Source organism: Strigops habroptila, chromosome 8 (assembly GCF_004027225.2).
Source record: "Strigops habroptila isolate Jane chromosome 8, bStrHab1.2.pri, whole genome shotgun sequence".
NCBI lineage: Eukaryota > Metazoa > Chordata > Aves > Psittaciformes > Psittacidae > Strigops > Strigops habroptila.
The window spans coordinates 49,668,362-49,691,067 of NC_044284.2; the positions used below are offsets into that span (position 1 = coordinate 49,668,362).

General features: G+C 37.6%; 1 protein-coding gene across 1 annotated transcript in view; it reads left to right on the plus strand.

Annotated features, from left to right (window-relative positions):
• LOC115612224 (vitellogenin-1-like) overlaps window positions 1–22,706 on the plus strand; it is a 65,171-nt gene that overhangs the window by 3,666 nt on the left and 38,799 nt on the right. Inside the window, exons 3-5 of the mRNA XM_030496239.1 lie at window positions 19,031–19,051; window positions 19,276–19,427; window positions 21,868–22,119. Coding sequence (XP_030352099.1) covers window positions 19,031–19,051; window positions 19,276–19,427; window positions 21,868–22,119 — 425 coding nt within the window. The remainder of the gene's footprint in view (window positions 1–19,030; window positions 19,052–19,275; window positions 19,428–21,867; window positions 22,120–22,706) is intronic.

Below are 22,706 nucleotides of genomic sequence, written 5' to 3' on the forward strand. Positions count from 1 at the left end.
AATAACCCTACTGCCTCATGTTGGCACTGCTATTCTTACAAAGCCAAGAATCTTGTCTTTGAGAGTAACTAAAAAACAATGTCTAAGAAATTTTCTTCAGAAAATAACAAACATATGTAATATTTTCTGTGTTACCACCAGGGGCATTGAGTCTTTTTTGATCCAAATACGATAGCTCTGTATTGGCCTTAATGACTATTTGTTTCAGATGATTTCCAATTAGTCATGTAAATTTTTTCAATAGCAGGAGTGTTTTGTGCTTAAGGACACATTCAGTGCAGAGGATTCTTCCTTTGTTTTGAAACTGCTACTTGCACTTTCATTTGATTTGCCCCAGTTTTCTTATTAGAACACAAAGCAAGCAATTGTTTCCACTTGCTACCTGGTCTTTCCATAATTAAAAAGTAATCAGACTGGTTTATGGCTGTATTCTTTATAAGAAAAACAAATTTCCCTGATAATATACTTACAAGTATTTTGCCAAGAGAATTTTTTTTCACGAGTTCGTATGCAAATATAGGTATAGCTAGGATATGTACTTATATGTGAACTGTCTGTAATGGTCCTTTAATTTAATCAGAATTACATGCTCCGTAGGATCCAGCATCAGAAAGTGCAATACTAACTTGCAGTGCCAAATTCATCTTTCAAGATTTTTTCCTAAGTGTTCACTCATATTTAGGTTGATTTTCCCTTTCCTCTACCCAGAAGAGAGGACTTTGCAGTTCATGTGCATGAACTTGTCAGCAGTCCTCGCCTTCTAGCTCCTGACACGTTCCAATTTCTGGTCAGGCCCTTCAAAACAAATCACAAAAGTCTGCACAAATATTTCATTTACTTTGTTCACAGAGCAGGTATATGAGAACACTAAAGCTCTGTGCCCTTATTGATTGGGTTTTAGTGAAATCAGAGTAAAAATTCATGTACCAGATGATTTTCAGACAGCCGCTACCACAGAACATTTCACTGATGGATGTCACCAAACAGGAGGTCACACCACAGCATATGCACTCAATTGTGCTGTGGAGGACTTCATTTGTATGCAGCAAGGACGGTGAAGCATGGGGCTGTCTCTGAAGGGTACAGTCAATCCTGCAAACATTTATGACACTGCAGACTAGTCTGAAGAAGTTTACCTTGCCCTTGTCCATGTAAAATATTTTGTCAATCAAGATTATCTGGCCAGAGCTTTCCTGGAGTCTCAGCACTACCAGTTCATGGATCAAAGGGGTGAAAGGACATCAGAGAGAGTCTTTATAGCATGTCTTGTGGCATATTTTTCAGAAAAGCCACTGAACCAGAACTTGGGATTTCTGACCTCAGTTTTCAGGATTGTTTTGGATAAACAAGAAACTTTTAGCCTTTCCATGTATTGCCACAGCTTAAAACAGGATGCAGATCTTGTCTCTCCATTATGTGGAGTTAGGTCATCTCTTTGACACTGTCTTGTGTACATGGAAACCTGATGTCAACATTATTTTTGTAACGTTGAATAATGAACATGCAATCAAAATCTTACCAAATGTTTGTCTGAAAAAATTACATGAGGGTAGGAGAGTTAGGTTAATGTCTGTACTGCAGTTTTGGTAGTGGAGAAATCTGAGCCTGGGTTTTCCACATCCCAGACTTTGTTCCTGCTCCATTTTGTGAAAGGCACCACCATTACTTGTTCTCTTTCTTCAATTTTAGCAGTGCTGCTTAAGTCCCTGTGAATCAGATTTTTTTGTTTTCAAGTTCTTCTTATTCTATTTTTTAAAATCGCAGAAAATACCTTAAATGACAGTAAAAAACAATTCAGATAAAATTAAACATTTTTATTTAACCCCAAGCATTTTCCCCAACAACAAAACAACCCCAGTTGTTTCAACTGTGGATAATACTGGAAGGGAAAAAAAAAAAAAAAAAGAAAGAAAGAAAAATATTAGGCTCAGGAGGACATCAAATTACTTGGGGATTTTTAAGAAATGTCAGTGGGGAATCAGAAAAATCAATTATTTCCACAGGTCTTTTCTTAGCTCTTTATTCATACAACCTGCATGTCTGCCATTCCTTTCTCTGCCTCTTTCCTTTTTTTTGTTCTTGTACCTGTTCTTCTTCTCCCAAGATCATTTTTAAGAGTCATCTCAGGTTTATATTTTCAGACGTACTGCTTGTTATCTTACAGTTTGCAAGCAAATAAAAATCTTCTGTATCTTCTCTATACCAAGGAGGTCAAATGCTACAAAACTGAAACCAGAGCAGGCTTCTCTTAAATATAGTTTCAATGACAAGGGTGGGTTACTTATTTGTGTCTTCGTAGGTTGTTTTCCTGAGAAGATAAAGTAAAAATTCATTAATTTTTACTGAATTTTTGCGACCAAAAAAAAAAAAAAAAAAAAAAAGAAAAAATTCTAAAGAAATATAGAAAATCTTCTAATAAAAATCTTCTAATGAAGATTTTTAACTTGTTTTTTTGTAAACCAGCAGTAATTTTTTTTTTACTGTGCAGAGCAATACAACCAGCCATACCAAGTGCTGTGCTGAAACTGATCTAAAAATAAGCCTGATGAAAACAGTTAGCAACATACTTAAATACAGAAGAATAATGAAAATTATTGGGAAAAATCATAAATAGACATCTTGTGTGTGTATATGTGTATCTCTTTCTTAAGACATGCTAATTCACAGGTTTAAATTAGTACAGATCTAGGAGAAATGAGCTGAAAAGCAGCCCCACATTTTATAAGTGACTTCTTATGTGGTGACACCAATGATGTTTTGCCAAGTATATAAATATGCTCAGGTGTCCGTAAAGTCGAAGGGGTTACTCCTGGGTGAAGCCCACTCTAGCACAGCCTGGGCTGTGCAGACCAGCGACATCCCGATGTAGGAGCTATATGTGGATGTGTGGCTATGGGTTGCAGCATACAGAGGCAACAAATTTGGCTGGAGAGGAGCCACAACAGCAAAAGGCACATACATAGACATGCTTATGTGGAAACTGACAGAAAAAAGCTGGTAAAGGAGAAAAATGTGCTTAAGGACAGGTGGCTTTCAAGAGAGGAGTCAGCAGCAGCAGAGAGATGGATATGCCTGAGATAAGTTTTACCAGTGACTCAAAGCCACACTTTGATTAGTTTATCTCCACAACAGCTCTAGCTTCACAAGTTAAGCTGAAGCCCACATTCACAACTTCCATTTTCTATGTATGAGTTTTGTAGGTACACGGTTACACTAAGTCTGGGCATTTGGATGTCTGCCTGCCCAGCACTGTGTATTTATTTCTCATTTGGGAATAGAAGCACTGGGTTTGCTCATGGAAAAAAGTGAATGAACTCATTTGCAGGTGCAATCTTAATGTATTCTTAAATTGCTGGCCTCTTTGCCTTTTCCAGTTGAGTTTTATAGTACTGTTTTGGGGTTGGGTTTTTTGTGTTGTTTTTGTTGGGTTTTTTTAAACAAGTAGTCCAAAATATTCCTTAACAGAGATCTCTTTAACCTCCCAGAATCTTTTTAACTGGCCTTGCCCAATGCTTAACAACAGCAGGGAGAGGGGGAGAGCAGAGAAAAAGGTACACAAGGATCACTTGACCATTGGCATATGGTTCTGAACCCCAGAGTAAATGTCTATATTCTTTGTTCTTTCTAGTAATGTAACTTTCCAATCATGTAAAGTACAGCATGCCAGGAAGCTTTGTAACAGTTAATTCATTTCTGTGCAGCTCCCAACTGCCAGAAGTCAAGGGAGCAAACGAGAACATAGCATAAGCCACAGTTCACATGGCTATGCTACAGACCACGAAGACCGTTGATTGATGCAGTGTGAGTTTACCCTCCAGGATACAGCTGAGGTTATTGGTGGGACAAGGAACTGAAGATTGTGTTGCAGCTATTGGCTTCATTCATGAATTGTTAATGTAGAGGAATAAAAGAATTCACTCAAGGCAATCAATTTCCCTTTAAAAATACAACAATTCACCCCAAAAGAGTGAAAGAAGGCTTAAGTGATAAATTGCATGAATATTGCTTTCACATTTGACACCCATTAGCCCTGTTTTATATTGGGAAAATAGTATCATTAAGCAAAGTAGGCAGTGCTTTACAACTATTAGCTTATGAAAAGATTCAGCTACTCCATAAAGATAACTGTTATTAAATAGGAACATTTTGCAAAGCCTTTAAACGATAAGAAGCACGAAAAGTTGTCTTTAGTAGTATAAGTCGTCTTCTACATGCTTTCACAAAAAAAGCACGTCTCACATCTTTAAGACAGAACAATCGGAGCTATTTGAGTTGAGAGGCACTTAATGGGAAGCTAGATTCCCTTAGCAATAAATGCATATGCCTGTATAAACTAAAGGAAGTTGCTGTCCTCCTCTGAAAGCACAGGAGTGAAGTAATTACTGTGTGCTGAATTCACCTGGTGAAATGGTAGTGATTATTGTTCTGCCCCAGGAGGAGCCATTGAGCAGATATAGGGTGGTCAATGTCCAGTTCTCCAGGGTTAAAGGCCAAGCTAAACAGTGCCTCCTTCATCCTTGCCAGCCTTTTCAGACAAGCTGAAACATCTTTCACCAGCAACTTTCTTCCTATAGCCCTTTTCCAACACAGATCATAAACACTCACTCAATCTTATAATACACTATCTTGTAAGCTGTTAAACAAAAAATATGTGACTGAGTTTCAAAACTCCAGCCAAACAAACCTTTCTCCTAATGTCCAGAAACTGCTGTCCTTTCTATCTCTGTGTCTACTTTGAGGCAGATAAAGCCAACTTCTCACCATGCTTTATCCATCTGTAATATGTCTTCCCACCACATTACACCCCAAATGCCCCTTAGAGAAGGAAGAGTATAAGGCTGATAGAGAGGGGCAGTTCGTTTTCTGACCTATGCCCTCTCCATTCTGAACAACAAACATATATGTCTACTGAAACCATTAGCCCTCATCCCATGTGCCCAGTTATGTCCTAAAGCAAGACCCAGCAGTATTGCAGATGGGGGGATTTGTGAAAAGAAAGAATGATAGAAGTAGGATGGCGAGGACTACATAAAGCATCAAACAGAGGAACAAGAAGAGAATTCAGAACAAGGGTTAGTTTTTGCACTGAGTGCTGGCTAGAAAAAAGAAAAAAAATATTTAGAGCTCTCATCCTTGCTGTTTCCTATGCTTTGAACCTGCTTTCTGAACTGTGGATACTTGAGTATATAACCAGGTTTTTTCCCCTCAATCGTTACTCCCATACTTGGTTTATTTTTGAGGTGAAAACATTTTCTAATCCTGCAAGAACTTCCAGTTCTAGCTAATGTCAGACCGTAAGGTAGAAATCACTTAGGATAAGCACTGATCCTTAGTGACACAAGGCAAAAAAGACCTAGAAAGCCTTTGTTACTAGCTTGTAAACATATGGACAAGGAGGTGCCTTTCACACAGCATTTGTAATTCACATGAGCCTTTGCCTTTATTTTGCCAGCACCCTGTCTTAGAGTTAGTTCAGTCATCACTTATCCAAATATCTTCTTCCTTGGTCTTAACAGTTGTCTGCAGGAGCAACTGCTCTTCACCATCTGCTGACCAGACTACCTTCACCAACTCATTTTCTTCTATCAGTTACTCCTTTATTCTGTTTTCCCTCACCTCCATGATTCATTTTGTTTTTTGCCAGCCTTCCTGATCTTCAGCAAACAAGAGCTGTCTGCCCCCAGCATCACAACAAAGCTAAGTGCAGAAGAAAATCTGAGATAAGCTCCAGCAACCAGGGGAGGCTGGGAAGAGACAGCAATATTTGTTTTTGTTATTGATCAGTATTTCTAATATAGGGTTACCTCAGCCTCTCAGTCAAGATAGATATTTCTTTGAGGTAGATGCCGAGTCTTCACCTAGTGAGAGATTTTCCCTGCCTTAAAACTTTTATAGTCCAACAGGCATGACATACTATCCACATTTTGTATTAAGCGTGATTTGCTCCAAGAGCAACATGGAACCATAAATTGAAAGCAGTTCTTCTCAGGCTGTATCCACTGCCTCAACCACAAAACCAAGTTTTCTGACTCCTGCAGGCTATTTAGCAATTGGAACTCAGAAATATTTCACAGTCTCTTTTTCTTAGTACCTGTAAATTCGGTCTTACTGAAGCCAAAAGTGTTGTTTCATTCTAGTGATATTTGTAAGTTTGCTGTGTTTTGTCATGTTTGAATTCAAGCTTATATACCAGTACAGTTTTTGGTGCTAGATAAGAATGCCCTTTTTCCTCAGTACTAAACTACTAAGAATGTTTAAAAAATCAGGTCCGGAAGTAAGTGCACTCTTCCTTCAGCAGTACAGCACCAACTAATTCCAGCATACTTTGCTTGCCTCCTTTTCGTAGCTACATCAGAAAAGTTAGTGCATCATACATTATGACTACTGACAGGTATTTTCAAGCATGTCACTGTTTTGTAAGAAGCTTTGTACTTGACCTTCTTGGTAATCAGGAAAGGTGCTACTTGGACTTTCAGATGCCTGCCACATGCATATCTAAGTGATCCAAATTGTATCTCTGTATATTGCAATTATGCTTAATGTCACCATTCTATCCCACATATTTCATTCTGGCCACTTATGAAGTGAATGAGCAGCACTTTTTCCCCAGCCAAGCATTCATACAGCTGTGCTGTAAATTCGATCTCATACCCATGTCATTTTCTCCTACAACTCACCCAAGTTTTATTCAAGTTACCCACAGATCATTCTATTCTTCCCAGATCAACGGCATACATTATATTTGCAGTTGCCATTTGATTGGCAGCAAGCATACTATTAGGTGCTAAACAAATCTGAAAAAGTAGGTCACATAAATTTGCAGAGTGTAGTTTGCTGAATACCTGTAGAGATTTACATATAGCATATTGTATGGATTTCTTCCGAGCATCCTTTGCCCACAATGTGCATTAAGAATGATATGGTGGATGGGAATGTTCTTCTAGCAAAATACGCTTCATGCTTTCTATAGTACTATCCTGCAGCCAGAGCCAGTGCACCTTGAAATCTGAGCATGAGCTGAGAAGTGAGTAAAAATGCAAGAAAGTGACTTGAGGACCAAGAATATACTAAAGACTGTGGAAACAGATACCAAAAAAGTACCGAAAAAGAAGTGGTTTCACAATTTATGAAACTTTTTGCCTAATATAATTAAACGGAAGCCAGGAGTAGCTCTCTCATCTCAACTCATCTTCTAAATACTTCCATAGTCCTCACAGCACATCAATGTGAGCAATATAGAGCGTCAAACTAAGCCCCAACCTAACACTACTGATGTAACTCCAAATTATCAGGTTAGATAGAGGCAACATTGTGCAAAAATCTATAGCCTGTGTTACTAAGGCCCTTAGTTTAGCTACCAAAATGGTTTCTTTTGGCCTGTGAACCTTTGAAATGATCATTCTACTTTCTAAAGAAGACTCTTAAACATCTTGAGGTCATTGCATTGGGTTAAAATTGCAGCTATAAAATGACCAGTAACAAACCAAACACATTTCTCTTTTCTGAAGCTTGCTTCTTATGTTGCAGACACTGCCTCCCTCACTCATTATAGTGAGATCCCTTATTGCCCAGTATTGTACTAACTCTGTCTGGTCTATTGTACTGTTGTAACACTCCTTTGCCCATTGTGTTAGGTTAGCACCTCCTTGGCTATAATAAGTATGAAAAAAAATTCAAGGTTTAACTTGTCAAATGGAACTTTTCAGTGACTTATTGAAAGAACCCCTGCAGTATTACAAAATGCAGGTTTTCTGTCATCTAACTAAAAGATCTCTTTAGAAACCTTCATTTTTTATGTGTGTAAAGACAATTTCTTCTAGTGAAACTCTTTGATTCTTCCCTGAATGAAATCAAGTGTTTTAAAACTTTTTGAGGTGCCCCAAAGGCTCACTTCTATACTATGGAATGTGAAAGACTATGAACCTCTCACATAATCACCACATAGACACATTACAGTGTGCTCCTGGCAGCAATCATTCATTACATATTGCAGGTTTTCATAAGAAAGGGAAAAAAAAAAAAAAAAAAAAAAAAAAAAACCAAAAAAAACCTGAATAAAATTGGGGAAGAGAAAACTGTGAACTGTGTCTTTCTTCATCATGAGAATCTGGGGGAAGCAAAGCTAGAAAGAAAGCAGTTGTCAGAGGTTGTTAATGAGGTTAAGATAAATTGTTGCTGCAGAGTTCTTACCTAATGAAGCAGAATCAGAAACAGAAATCTGGAGAGAAATGGTATCCCACTAACTTCCTTTAAGCAGATATACCTCAAGTGTTGTTGTCTTTTGTACTTTACAATCAAACAGTACCATTTATTTGTACAGGTAGAGCTCGTAAGTCAGCGTTCTTTCCTCTCCCCTTAGATCCTGCTTGGAGCACCTTCCTCCCGCCGCAGCATATGAATTACTGCCATCAAAATAAGTTGCTGCAAGTGAATCAGGTCCTTGGACTATCTTCTTACATATTTGCTGTTTCTCCCTTTCTCTTCATCCCTTGTGCTGTAATGCTGAGGTGAAGCTGGGCTTTTTTCCCTTTTAGCATCCCTATGGCAGGCATTAACATACATGGTAATCAGCATAGCATATGCATGGGGAAGACAAAATATTTTATACAAATAACTCTGCTTTGGTCTTTTGGGATGATTCTGTTGGGGTTTTGTGGTGTTATTGGGGTTTAGGGTTTTTTTGGTTGGTTTTGTTTTGGGTTTTTTTGCTTATTTGTTTATTAGCAACAGATATGGTAAACACAAGACCAGTTTTGTGAGTGTTTTTATGAAGACAGTGCATCCCACATCTTTCTTTGAGTGCACAAAGGAGGGGAGGGATGAGGCAATGTCAGTGCTTAACTTGCTGCCACAGGGCACCACAGGAAGAGACAGCAGCACCTTTAGGATGGTTTAAATGGAGCTCCCCTTCCATTTTCTGAACAGCTAAGAGGAGTACTCATCTCTCTCCGGTTTTATTTGGTCTGCTTCATAGTGCAGTTTAAGTCCCCATGCAGCAATGTAGTGAGGGGTTTAGAGAACTGCAGCTTGGGCTGTTTAGATCAAGGAGCCATCTGATCGTATTGTTGTACTGTGCTTCTCATTCGGCTTTGAGTCTGGGACAGAGTCACTGTGTCTACAGTGCCACAGAGCAAGAGCAAGGCTGAAAATGGTGAGAGATGTTAGAATAACTTTTCCAGATAAGAAAGAAAAGCCAGCTGGGGAAAACAGAATATATGAAATTCAGGGTCTTGTAGAAGTGCAAGACTAAGAAAAAGAAAACACCTGAAGCTCTTTTTATATTGTTCTGAAGGATACAGGAAGGGATCAAAGAGAAAAAAAAAGTTTGGTTTTGGTTCTTTTTTGTCTGCATTGTACTCTTGCTCCTGGCTTCAGATGGGAGACTGAAGTAGGCACTTTTTTTCAGCCTTCTCATCTGAAGAATTTTAAATAAGCTTCAAAATTGAAAAGTAAAATTTTCTATATATAACTATCTTTTTTATTGTGTAGCTTCAAATAATTCTCATTTGTTTCTAGAGTACTGTTTTGGTGTATTTTTATTTAAGCTGCTTAAAACCTCTCTATCTTCTTTTGTTTATAAGGACAAATCTGAATCACTTTTCCCTGAGCCAGAGAGCCAAAAATAAACTTCTTAATGCTGAGGTAGTACAATATACAAAATATTGCCTGTGTGTTTCAGTTTAAATCCCTTTTTCCCTCATGTTATTTCAATCTGCCTATTGAGGAGACCTAACAGTGTCTCCGTAAAAACAATAGATTTCCAGTTAAGTATCATTAGTGGGACAAAAACACCTGGTTTAGGTCAAACATCTTATAAGGCTCCAGAGCAAAATGAGTGACAGTGAGGGCAAAGTGCTATGACAAGAAATTGAATGGCTTTCACCCTGGGAAGTCCGGCACCCCTTCCTTCTCTCCAGATCAATCTGAAGCTGTTGTTGGCTTCTTCTCTCAGTGTTGAGGAATAGCCTTGTGAAAAACCCAGCTGCTTCCCTAAACCTGTCCTTTCATACATTTGCTGAAAGCCTTCTCCTCACCCCTTGTACCAACTTTCATTGCAGGCGTCTCAAGTCCACTTCAGTGACTATTCTTTCCATTGTTTCTGAAGAAACACACTGCCGTGTTTTGCCTTTGGTTGTTGTCCTTGGCACCTTATTTCTCACAGCCAGAGGTCCATTGGCTCAGTCGAGAGCCGTTTTGAAGATCTGTCCACAGGTCTCATCCTTCCTAAAAGGAAGAGGCAATTTGCCCATCGAATGGCAACAAACTCCCATTTGCTGTAACTTCAGGATGAAAAGGCAGACTGTTTCAAGCCCATTGTTAATATTCCTAGAAATACCTTTAATGGTCTTCATTTCAATATGCTTTGAACCCGCTGCCTCAGTAATTATCTATCTTCTTCAGCGTTAAGGTTGGCTCACATACCTGTGGTTCCATGTGTAGTGTAGACAGTTCTATAATATCAGAGCCTATTAACCACTAACTTACAAGTCTGTGGTAGTTTTATTTTGTGAATGCTTTGTGAGGCTTGAGCTGATAGCCTATTTGCTTGGTTTTCCTTTTTCTTGTTTCCCAGGTGACTGGCCTGGCTTTTCAAACTGTACTGTGAGATCAGTTTCTTTTCCATGCTTCATTAATACAGAGCATTTGTTACCCTCTCTTCAGACATTGCCTAAGTCTTGGTACATTCACTGCTGTCACTCCCTTTTATCTTTTTCTATACATTTCCCAATGTGTTGAGTGAGTGGAAATTTACAGATGGAGCTGCTGATGTGCTTTCATGTAAAGCATATTTTCTTTTACAGCTGTATGTCTCATATTTTAATTTCCCTTTGTTGTTACCAGCAGTTACTTTTATGCCTGGAAGATGAGCTGTTCCTACACTCCTCCATAGCTTCTCCTAGCAACATTTCTTTGTAGATTGGTTGGTGAGGAGAACTGAAAGGTTATAGGGCTGCTACCTTCCAGAAGGACCCTGAATTATTTAGTATCAACACTTCTACCTAAAAATGATAGCATCTTTTGACTCTAAGTTCAACAATGGCATTGCCATCATCTATTAGAACAATGGCTCGAGCATACTGCTGTTACATGTAGACCCTAAATATGGACAGATTTTTAAAAATCTTTAATGCTTATGAGTGATAGTTACGCTGAGAAACAGATTCAAGCTTTATAAACACAAAAAATCTCATGTTAAAAGTCTTGGCTGTGTTAATAGGCAGTTTTGCTGTAACTGTGTGAGGTGGCAGCCACAGGCACCTGGGCTGAAAAATAGATGCCTGTGGTGGCCAGACCAAAAATGCAAGTAGTATAGAATGTCTGTATAACTAGTTAGGAGTTAAAATAAATACATATGTTTAAATTCATATGTTTATTATACTGTATAGGGTTATATTCTGCAGGTATTTATAAGTGCACAAATACAGAATTTTCTGTTAGAGTGGTAAAGTTAACATTCACTTCAGAAAACTCACAGGTGTATGAATCCAAATAGTTTTATTATGTGTAGGGAAGGCCTTAAATCAATGTTTAAATAAAGAGTATGCCAAATTTCCATTTACTTTTACTTCTTCAGCTCTTCGTTTTAAGTGTAACAGTGTTCAGAAATTCTGGGAAAATTAATAGGAACGTCTGAATTATGTACTAGATAATACTTATGCTTCTTTGTATTTTGCAGCGAAAGTACTCAATTACGGGGTTTATGCAGTAATGATCACTTCAAAGGAATCCAGTTGTTGTTGGAAAGCCTCTAGAAAAAGAAGAAGGTAGTATCAACCAATATCTTCCTATGTTAAAAATTTTAAAATATCGGGTTAGATACAGAGCCGGAGTAAACTGACCCAATCCAATATAATTTGGCTGAGCTACGTCAGTTTATCCCAGAAGAATTTCTGCCTGTGAATGAATCACACCTAAATTGTCAGAGGAGAAAGGAAAGCCAATAAGACAAAACTGTAGAAAATGTTCATGGAGTCTTTCTGGTTTCATTCCATTGCCTTCCCCAGGGAATTTAAAAAAAAAAAAAAAAAAAAAAAAAGAAGGATAATTCTGTCCAATTTCAGTTCTGACTACACTGGTCAACAACAACATTGTTGACCAGTGTAGAAATTCCTTGAAAATTAGTTTCAGAAGTTGCTTTCCCAGTCATTTGCCTTTGAACACCAAGAAAATAACAATCTTTCTAGTGTTTTGTCCAGAGATGAGTGAAAGGAAATTAATTTAGGTATGACAATAAAAAAATATATGAACATTAAGAAACTGGACAGTTTCTGAAATAAAGTCTTAAAGAACTTTTTAAAATGTTCTGAGCTACCTATGATAGAGTAGATTTTCAAGCCCTATTCATATTGAGAACTATTTTATTCCTTGAGTGTTTGCACTTGAAGTTACAGTGATTACTCAAAGAGCAAATTACTGTCAGTATATGCTAGATATAGCTCCAGTTAAACTCCGTGAACAGATACCATTAACTTCAGTGCTGGGTAGTGAGTGTAGTGAGCCAGAGCCTGCATTTAACTTTTGCCTATATTAATACTAAAAAGCCTTTAAAATAGAATTTGAGCAGCTAAACATTAAGGCTGCACATACCATGCTGGAGAATGCCATTGTAGTGTTCTGGCCATGTTAAATTCTTCCTGCAGCAAAAGACAATCTCTATTGTTAAGACTTTTACAATTGTTCCAGTCAAATCGGTAAGAAATTTTCTGCAAGATGGGAGAAAATGCAGTTGTGTAAGACACCAGTCACCTGAAAATTGCAGGCCTGGACCTGCATCCAGATCTCGCATCTCCTGGATACACAAATTTGTTCAGCCTTTAGTCTCCATATTAGGGGGAAGAAATTAATTCTTCATAGTCCTAACCAAAGGTGTGTTCAAGAGTTAGTTTGTTCTCTGATATTTATGGGCAGCATGGAATCATAGCACTGTAGTCCTTCATAAGCAGATATGAACATCAGTGCTCCATTTAATATTTTAAACTGTAATTGTCTTATACAGAAAATGGGATTATGATTAATACATGCTGTAGTGGCTGTAATCATACAGCAACTTTCTTTCCAAGTAATGAAACATATGGTGCTCAATTTATTATTGAACTGACTTTCACAGTAACTTAAAAACAAAATTGTGTTCTTATTTTTATATGATTATACCTTTTAATCTTTAGAAGTTGTAGTCATTGATTAAATACTGGTAGGTGATTTTGCTGCTCTTTTTTTTTTTTTTTTTTTTGAGGGTAAAGTCAATGCTTGTTATTTGAACTGGCAGAGTATTATCTGCTCCTTCCTTAGGAATAATACACTGCTTATCTTATCTGACCCATGACCTAATGTCACTGTGACCCAGTGCTGTGAAACTAAGGTATCACAAACCTCCTATATTCTGTGCCGAGAGTAAGTTCATACTGAGCTTGCTCCTGATACCATAAACTTTTCTGACACTCTGACACTAGAAAGTGATGATACAGATCCATCATGTACTTGCAGTGGTTCTGTGGTACAAAGGAATAAGTCACTAAGGTGAAGGTCTATGAAACAGACGATATAGGCTTCTGGGGAAAAAAGTCAGTGCTTTCTCCTCCATTTGTAAAGAATATTGCATATTTTGGGTGGAACACCAAAATAAGTAGCGATTTTGAGAATTCATTATATATGTGTATATACATACACTGCTCCACACCTTAAAAAAAAAAAAAAAAAAAAGGTGAAAAAATCCAAACCCCAAAACAATCACAATTCCTTTCTTAGGAGAGTCTCAAATTTTGCCCAGTGCACATGGCCTGATGTAAAGAAAAAAGAAAGACCTGAGAATTTTCTTCTTTCTAAGATTCTTCCACTCAGGCCCTGTTCTTCCAAGAACAGAAAAGTATCCTCATGCGGGATTACAGAGGATCAGGTGTCTTTTTCTGAAGACACATGAAGACACATGACAACTTTTTTATGTGCTCACAATGACTCCTGCAAAAGGGTTGTAGACGCTGAGTCTGCTAAACTTGGTATGCTCCCTTTTCCTGCCATCCATCCTAAGGCATGTGGGATGGCCTGGAATCTCCTCACCTCCCTGCAATAATGCTCACATTTTATACAGTCAGAGTACATTGGAATTAAGATTACACAAGCATTTTTTCATCTAGATACATTACTTGCTGTGATAGCTCTAACCAAGCATGCAATTACAAGCAGTACCTCAGTTTGTAGGAGAACTTCTAATGTAGCACACAGAGCTCTCCATTGTCCTATATATGCAGTTACCATTTCATCCCCAAAGTGACTGAGGTGGAGGCATGACAAAGCTAAATTTCAGGGCCTCCTGATTTCCCGTTAGTACAAATGCCACAGCAGCTAATTGCTCTGTGACCATGAAGTCTAAGTTAGGGTTAATATAAACTTGGAGGAGTTATCTTTAGTGCAATAGAATTACATAGCAAACACCAGTCCTCAAATATGACATGACTCAGATCTCAGATGGCAAGTTGTCTAACATTTAACCCTATTGAATGACTTGGGAAATAGTATTACTGTGGGGGGCGAGGGAGGGGAGAAATCTTGAAGCCGCTTAATCAGTATGCTGGCTGACAAGCCAATGATGATAGCGACAATAGTGGACTGTTAGGCTTCAGAATGTGTTTTCCCTATTTGAATAAAAATAAAACCCTTTGAGCATTTACGATAGCTAAGGTGTACCAAAACAATCTGTTTTCAGATTGAGAATGTCAGAGTTTGATTCCATGCTATTCTTTTTCTCAATTTCATTCTTTTCTCTGGAAATGACAGGCGAATCCATCCTAGGTATCAGGAATAGTCCCATCGACTACTTCATCAAAATGCACAAAGACATGGCTTTGGCTTGGTGACATATATTAACTAAAATTTACCAAAACAAAATTCTGAGCTGTACTACAAATCTAGACTAACAGCATCTTTCAAACCATTCATACACCAAAAGCTAGAAAAAAATAAAAATAGCATTTCTACCTCTTTCATTTTGCAAACCTTGTGTCCAGTTCCTACAGTTATCACTCCATTAGTAGTGTGCCAGCATCAACCTGGGATAACAGGAGGGAATTGGGCCTGTTGGTTTCTTCCTAGTAAAAGCAATGGAAGTAAAAAAACCGAAACCTCCCTTTTAAAGCAAACTAATGTAACAAAATCCCTTTGTGAATGTACTAGAATCAGTATATGGCAATTTAGCCCAACCCAGAACACATTCTTATTCATTAGACAATGTCCAGAGCCTCTAGAGAAAATAACAAACATTATCTTGGAGGCTATGCTACAATAACAAATGCTGAAAATTTTGAGGAAAAAATTCAAGGAGTGAATGTTAAGTATGAAATAGGTGTGAATTTTTTTAATATATTTTTTAAGTAAGGTTTCTTCATCTTTAGAAGTGAGGAAAACTGAAGGCTAAAAATCACTTAGCTTAGCCAACTGATTATATCTATTTTAACCTGCTATGGTTGCTTGGGAGCTGTTTTGCTAATCCCCGCTCTGTCATTAGGCTATATATTAGCAGGATGGAAATGGCATCACCACACCATAATTCAGCAATGTGAATACAGAACAAGGAGAGTGCAGAGCTATCGGCAGCAGTACAACAGGAGATAATAAGACCCTGTTACTCAAGCAGAATGTGTTATGTAAAGACAATTGCAGTGTAGAAGCAATAGCTCTAATCAGGTTAATTAGGCTGTATTCATGTTTCATTTATGGTGCAAGTGCCCTGTATATTCAAAGCAGTCTACCTCATCTTATTGCACTCCTTATACAGCCATCATGTTCTATGTAACACTCAACACCATATATTTTCTTCCTTAAAAAAAAAAATAAAAAAATCCCAAGATATTTCCTATTGCTTTTTGAAAATTGTTTATGGCTAAGAAAAGAAAAAAAGGAAAAGATACAGGTTGTATATAAAGCCCATGCCCACATTAAAGTTCCTTCCTTTGCAACCAAATTAGGCACTTGGAAGTTGTTTGTGGAGAGCCTGTTTAATCATTTTATTTATTTTTCATGTATTTTCTTGCTCATTAACATGACATGTTGAATGTTTAAGAAAAATGGTACTGGCTTTAAAAAGTGTGGCTCTCACCTTTCCTCCTTTTATCCACTTGCTTAAAGTGATAGATTGCATGTTTATTCCCTTAGAGCTTGCTGGAAAGACATGTCTGCTTTGAAAAGGGATTAGAGCCTAGTGCTGTGACCCTCAAATTCTAGCTGTGTCTCCTCTCCTCTTACTGACTTTATTATGTTGTCCCTTTAAAGTAATAATGGGTCCAACAATTCTGAGATCACTTTTTCCTCACCCCTAAGAAAACAAGTCTGGGTAGACAGGAGCTATTAAAAAGAGAAAGGACATGCTGCAGATGAAGAAAACACAGCAACGTACACAATCTTAATTGTTTTAGCTAAGTGTCTAGCAATCAGGTATCCGCATGCTGATTGTGAGCTTAGACTTGGTGTTCCCTATTAAAAAAAGAAATGCAGTATTTTCATTACCCAGCTAGAACAAATCTATTTATGTTATGCCTTAATTATAAAGCCCTTTATTAAACTTGAAAAATGTTACGGCTCCATTTTAATATGTCCCTTAGACCTTATTTCCATATGCTGTTAATAACAATGCTGCTTAAATGAATAGTCTTGCTTATATAGTTCTGCATATAATATATGTATTTTCTTATACATTCTGTCCTGTGGAGGTGTGGCTAGTTGAACACAATAACACAATATCACTGCAGAGGTCAAGCTGTGGCACTGATGAGCAGTGTCATAAAAACAGGATGACCGAAGCAGGAATATTTTGCATGTTACCACTTACAGTATTACACTGCTGCTGTGCATTTACTTCCGTTCCTGCTGCAAAAAAATGTGACTGTAAGGAATTTCTAACTACATTTGACAGTGCATACATGCCAGAAAAGGCATGCCGCTGAATTTCATGGGGCCCACAAACTTAGCACATCTTGTCATATCTCACACAAGTTAACACCCTTGAAGAAAACATCAGGGAAATTCCATGTGCGCTTAATTTTTCGCCATTTGAACACACACTGAACCAACAACCCAATTATTAATCTCTTCTAATGGTTCATATGTCTATCATATATTTTTAAATATTTTATTAGACACACTTTTAATTTCAAGGAAGGTCTGACTACTCATCCGATTCCATATCTTTCCCTTTATGAAAAAAAGCTGCTGTGTTAAAATTCTCCAGATTTCAGGAGGTATCGGTAGCAAAGTATCCAAACAAGACAGTCCACATTTGCCTTCTGGCTTTCGCTGTTTCTCCAGCCCAGGCAGCTGTGGGGAGCAGCGGCAGAACAGAGGGGCCACACGGCTGCTTCCCTGACTTTCAGCTCAGGTGCACTGGCACCACAATAATAAACTTCATTATTCCTCTGTCAGGTGGCATCACTCCAAGTAAATGAAGTAATCATGTAAAGGGACTGCTTGATGGATCCTGCAGTAAATATATTCTCAGGCCTGATAGTGGGGACCTAAGGACCTGTGCTCAGGTTTCACCCTTCTCCTCCCTGATGAATAGCAACAGCCAAGAAAACCTTGTTCTCCTCCTGGAGGATAACGTCTAGCTGCCTATGTGTATTATTTGCAAGTATATTGTCCCTTTCACAGCCCCAAGCAAATACCAGATATACATTCCTCAGCTCTCCTTCCTGCCCCCTCAGTAACCCTTGTACCCAGGTGGATTTTTTAAAGTGATATTTAATTTACCATTTGACCAAAATACAAGATTAAACTCCAAGTAAATGTTAAACACTTGCAAAATATTAAAAAAACTTGCAAAACCGACATTAGGGTGTAAAATCCCTTCTGACTTAGTTTTGCTAAGGACTAGTCTAAATGTCATTACTATAAGTGGGAAATTCTAGGTATATTTTCCCAAGAGTGGCAGCAGCCAAAGCCTTTTGAGAACTCACTGAGAAGGACCTGGCACTCCCAACTCACAGAGGTCCTTCTGGAAATGTAACTTGTGTTTTATTAGATTCTTCTCATAAACAAAGAAATTAATTTTCCTCCTGTTTTCACAGTATAAACTTTCACCATTAGCTAGAAGCTAATGTGAAGGTCATACTGACAAGGTTTGTCTTCCCAGGTGTGGGTAACAAGACATGCTTGCAAAGACACTGTGGCAGTTACCAAGGAAAGACAGTTTCTCATTGCATGTCTATGAGCTCTAAGGTATCTCAATCCTAAATCTACGAAATCAATCACAAATTCTCCTCTAAAAGTAGAGTTTCAATATGACAGAGCAAGGTGTATGTCTCCAAAGCTGTGACACTTATCAAGAGCAAATTGTCAGGAGATCAAAGACATGATTGAAGAAAGCTAAATTATTTAGGTATGATTGAGGAACTATTTTTATTTATCTTAAAATTTTATAACTACAATGTGGAGAAATGGGGAAAAAATAGCAAATTATATTTGGAAAAGGAAATCTCTATTTCACGTTGAAAGTTAGTTGAAAACATGAGGTGATTTGAAGTTGTCAGCATTCATGACCTCAGAGATGTTTATTTTTGATTGATCAATAAGAATTCTAAAATACACTTATTTATCAAACTAACATGCCAAGAGAAACATGTGATAACCCATGCCTTTATAAAAGAGAACCCAGCATGTTCACCTTTGCTTTATCTCCATCATGAGGGGCTTGATATTAGCCCTGGTTTTAACCGTGGTGGGTAAGTAACTTTTCTGCTTCGATGAATTTAAGATAATATATGGAGGAAAATGTTTCAGAATCTAAACATAATTCACTTACAAACATGAACTTTAACATTTTCTAGAAAAATTATTTTATGACAATTTTTTGTTGTTTAGGGAAAAAAGGCATTTTGCTATGTGCTGAACTAGAAGTAAAGTTAATTAGAAAGAGTTATGCTATACGTACAAGATGAGATATAGCCTTTCATACTAAAATACATTAACATTTTCGGGTTGGGATTTTTTGCTTTGTCATTTCATTACTCTTTCTTTTTTTTTTTTTTTTTTACTTCTCTTTCAGGGAGCCAGCATCTTAATTACCGTAAGTAATTTTCCTATCAGCTAATATAATTATAATGAATGAAATTCAAAATAGAATCTGAAAAGTATATCAATGTTTAATATAATTTTACAACAGCTAATTTTGTTCAGGTGCAATACAAAAATGAACAAATTCATCTTTTTTGTTCCACACATGCTAATACAAGTACTTTAATATGTTTTGTACAGTCTTTATAATGTTTTATGGGAACCATCTCTTTGCAGAACCCGATTTCAGTGAAAACAAGGTTTATTTATTTAATTATGAAAGCATACTTGTCAGTGGACTTCCAGAGAAAGGACTTGCAAGAGCTGGAATAAGAATAAAAAGTAAAGTGGAAATTAGTGGTATTGGGCCGAAACTTTGTCTTATTAGGGTAAGAAAATGTATTCAATTTAAAAAGTAAAATTTTCTTCATACTTGACTTCTTTTTAAGCTTTTGGGAAGTAATTAAGTTTTATCATGTGTTGTGCTTACTCAGGGAGAATGTAACTAACCCTGTTATTTTTTATGCAGTGCCCTAAATTCTATTTGCACTTTGTCAGGTAATTCTCAGCTCAAGCCAACCTTGGGCTTGAAGGATTTCTTCTGCTTTGCGGTCAGGGAGACAATGGAATGTAATTTGAGATGCACAATAATTTATTACTGGATCAATCCAATTGTTCCAAACTGTACAACCTAGGATTATTTAATCAACTGATTTCGTAACCAGCAAATGAAAGGCAATAAAACATGCGACAGTAGCTGGATGTGATTCAATATTTAGCATAATTAATGTCATCTGGTGGCTTCTTGTTCTGCAGGGTCCCAAATGACATTCTTTGTCATCCTCAATTGTATATTTTTACTGCATGCTGAGTAATTACTAAGAGTTTTGATTATGTGAAAAACACTTGGCTTTAAAAGAAGCCTATACGTGCTTCTAATGAGTGTATTGAAACGCATCCCTCAATTGCTTTGCACGAACTCCACTTAGTCTTCTGTGTATGTAGAAGAAAAATGATCTTTTTAAAAGCTTTTATTTGGCAAATTGAAAACTGCAGATTAAAAAGACTGGTGACTGATAAATGCTTGTAAATGCTGTAGCCTTCCAGCCTGAATTAGCCTTGTGTTAGTAGGTATTTTTGTAAGTTCAAGTTACAATAGAAATAGATGAGAAACCTTGCTTTTCCATGACCTTTGCAAATGGCTGGATTTTTTTGCAAAACAACAAATAAATAAGAGCCACATATCTACACTGGTGAGTAGAAGGCTTCTCTAGCAGACAGAAGGCAGAAGCCATCTTGTCCTTACCCCACATCCTCCCGCGTTCCTACTGAAACGGCTCTTGGGTAAGTCTTCACCAGCATTTGACTCCTGTTCCCTAAAACCTTCCAATGCCATTTCACCTGTCCCACTGCTTTTGGAAAAAGTTTACAGTTCAAAAATAAATACAGAAATAATTTCAGGCAAGAAAAATAAGAGAAAAGAGAAAAAAAAAAAAAGATATTTTGGGGCAAGTTCTAAGGTAAATGTAACAATACATTTATTCCCTTCTGCTCTGGGAAAAGTTTATTTTGCTGCTGTTATATTTAAATCAGTTTGGAGGGATGGTTCAGGGAATTAATCTTTCATCTGTAGCCTACTAGTTTGCATTCAGCCCAGGCAAAAAGCTGTGTTCCCTGGGCAGTATCCAGCTGACAATTTTTTCATCGCAAACCTGGAAGTATGAATTGCCAGCTGCGTTCAAAACCTAGAAGACAGCAGAAGTCCTGACTGGGCCCTGAGGGCTGGGGAAAACTGCCTCGTCCTGACCCTGCAGAGCAGTCCCAAACCTTCCCGTATGTAATATGCCAGAAGCATGTCCGAGAGGCAGCATGAGGGATTTGCTCTGTAACAGCCTTCTCTGTAAGCTTCAGTTACTGGGGTTGGCAGTGATCTCCACCAACAATAACAAAAATAAATATGAAAGTGCAGTCTCCAGAGGTTTGCTGCATGAGGATTTAGTTTGTGTGGCTTTTTGAGAAATTAATCCACATCTTGCATCACATCACCAGCCTGAGGTGTCAGAGAAAAGTCTCTTTAAATTGTCAAAATATATAGAAGGGAAGGGTTCTCTGAGAAACTAAGCTAAGCATGCCCCATTCCCATGTGGTAGAAATCATTTGAGTTAGGCATAGTTTAGCACAACTTTCTACTCGCTTGGATGTGCCCCAGGTTGAGGCTGGAGTATGAAGTACAAAGTGGGGTTGGGGCCAGTGCCTGAGCCTTTGGCTCCACAGCAAAACGTGTAAGGAAGGACAATTTTTGTAATCTACTCTCCATTGCTCAAACTAATTACGACTATCTGGCTGGCCCAGCAGCCATGTCGTTATTAGTTTCCGACTGCTGTCTGTGCTCTGTGACCCCAGCGAGGGAGACGACAGAGTTCACAACAGGAGTTAATGATGCTTTATGCAACATTAACTTTCTCCTGCAATTTCCTGCAGATCTTCCATACCACTTTTGGGTAGCAACCTGCTTCATGTACCTCTTCTCTGGCTCATTTCTTCATACAAGTCAACCTTTGGCAATATGGATTATCTATGAAACAGAACAGAGTGCAGTGACTGTGGAAATATCACAGTCATTCGCATTACTCTCTCTCCTTTTATGTATGGAAATATATATATTGATACTAGCTATGTTAAATTATAACTTTTAAGCTTTCCCTTTGAATAGGCTTTGTGTTATTTAATAGTGTACTTTTGACGTGAGTAAAGCTCTAGATGCTTATGTGCATTTAAAAAAGCTACTTGAAAAAATTAGAGAGGAATTATTTTCCCCCTTTATTCTAGATTCACTCAATTGAAGCAGCAGAGTACAATGGTGTCTGGCCTACAAGCTCATTCTCTCGGTCACTCAAACTTACCCAGGTATTAACTGGGGAACTTAGGATTCCCATCAAGTTTGAGTATAGCAATGGCCGTGTCGGAAACCTTATGGCTCCCGATTCTGTCTCAGATGATGCTCTGAACATCTACAGAGGAATTCTGAATGTGCTGGAGCTAAGTCTAAAGAAGATGCAGCATTCATACAGCTTACAGGAGGTGAGCTTTTTGTTTTAGCCATTGTGGTCGGTTTCTCTTCAGATTTTCTACCGTATTTTCTGAATTCATTCTTGACATAAAATTCACTAACAAAAAACACCTAAGCTTGGGAAATTATGATTAAATTGTCCTTACAGAACAAGATTTGATGGAGCTGTAGCTAAGCAGGGCCACGGAATAGCAGATTTTTAATCTGGTTGATCAAAGTATTTCAGTAAATGCATTTACAGTATTAGACCCTTAGAAAATCTGGCTTGTGATGCTAGAGAAAGTAAACTCTTGTGAAAGCTGAAGCCTAAATAAAATTTGAATAGTATATTAAAATAAGCTTAAATGTGCAGCACAAGATTAAAGCTAAAATAACAGTAATTTGACCTTTTTACCAATCATATATACTTTAATTTCCTCTAGCTCCTCTTTTAGGAGGAAAACAGTATATATGCCATCAGATTACTGTAATAGCTTTGACAGTTGCAGCTGATGCTCTAGGAACTTCCACTGTTTTTCAGGTTTTAATATCTTAGTCAAGGTAAATCATCTGATATTACTATTCACCACAGAAATTGCAATGTGTTTAGTTTTTGCAA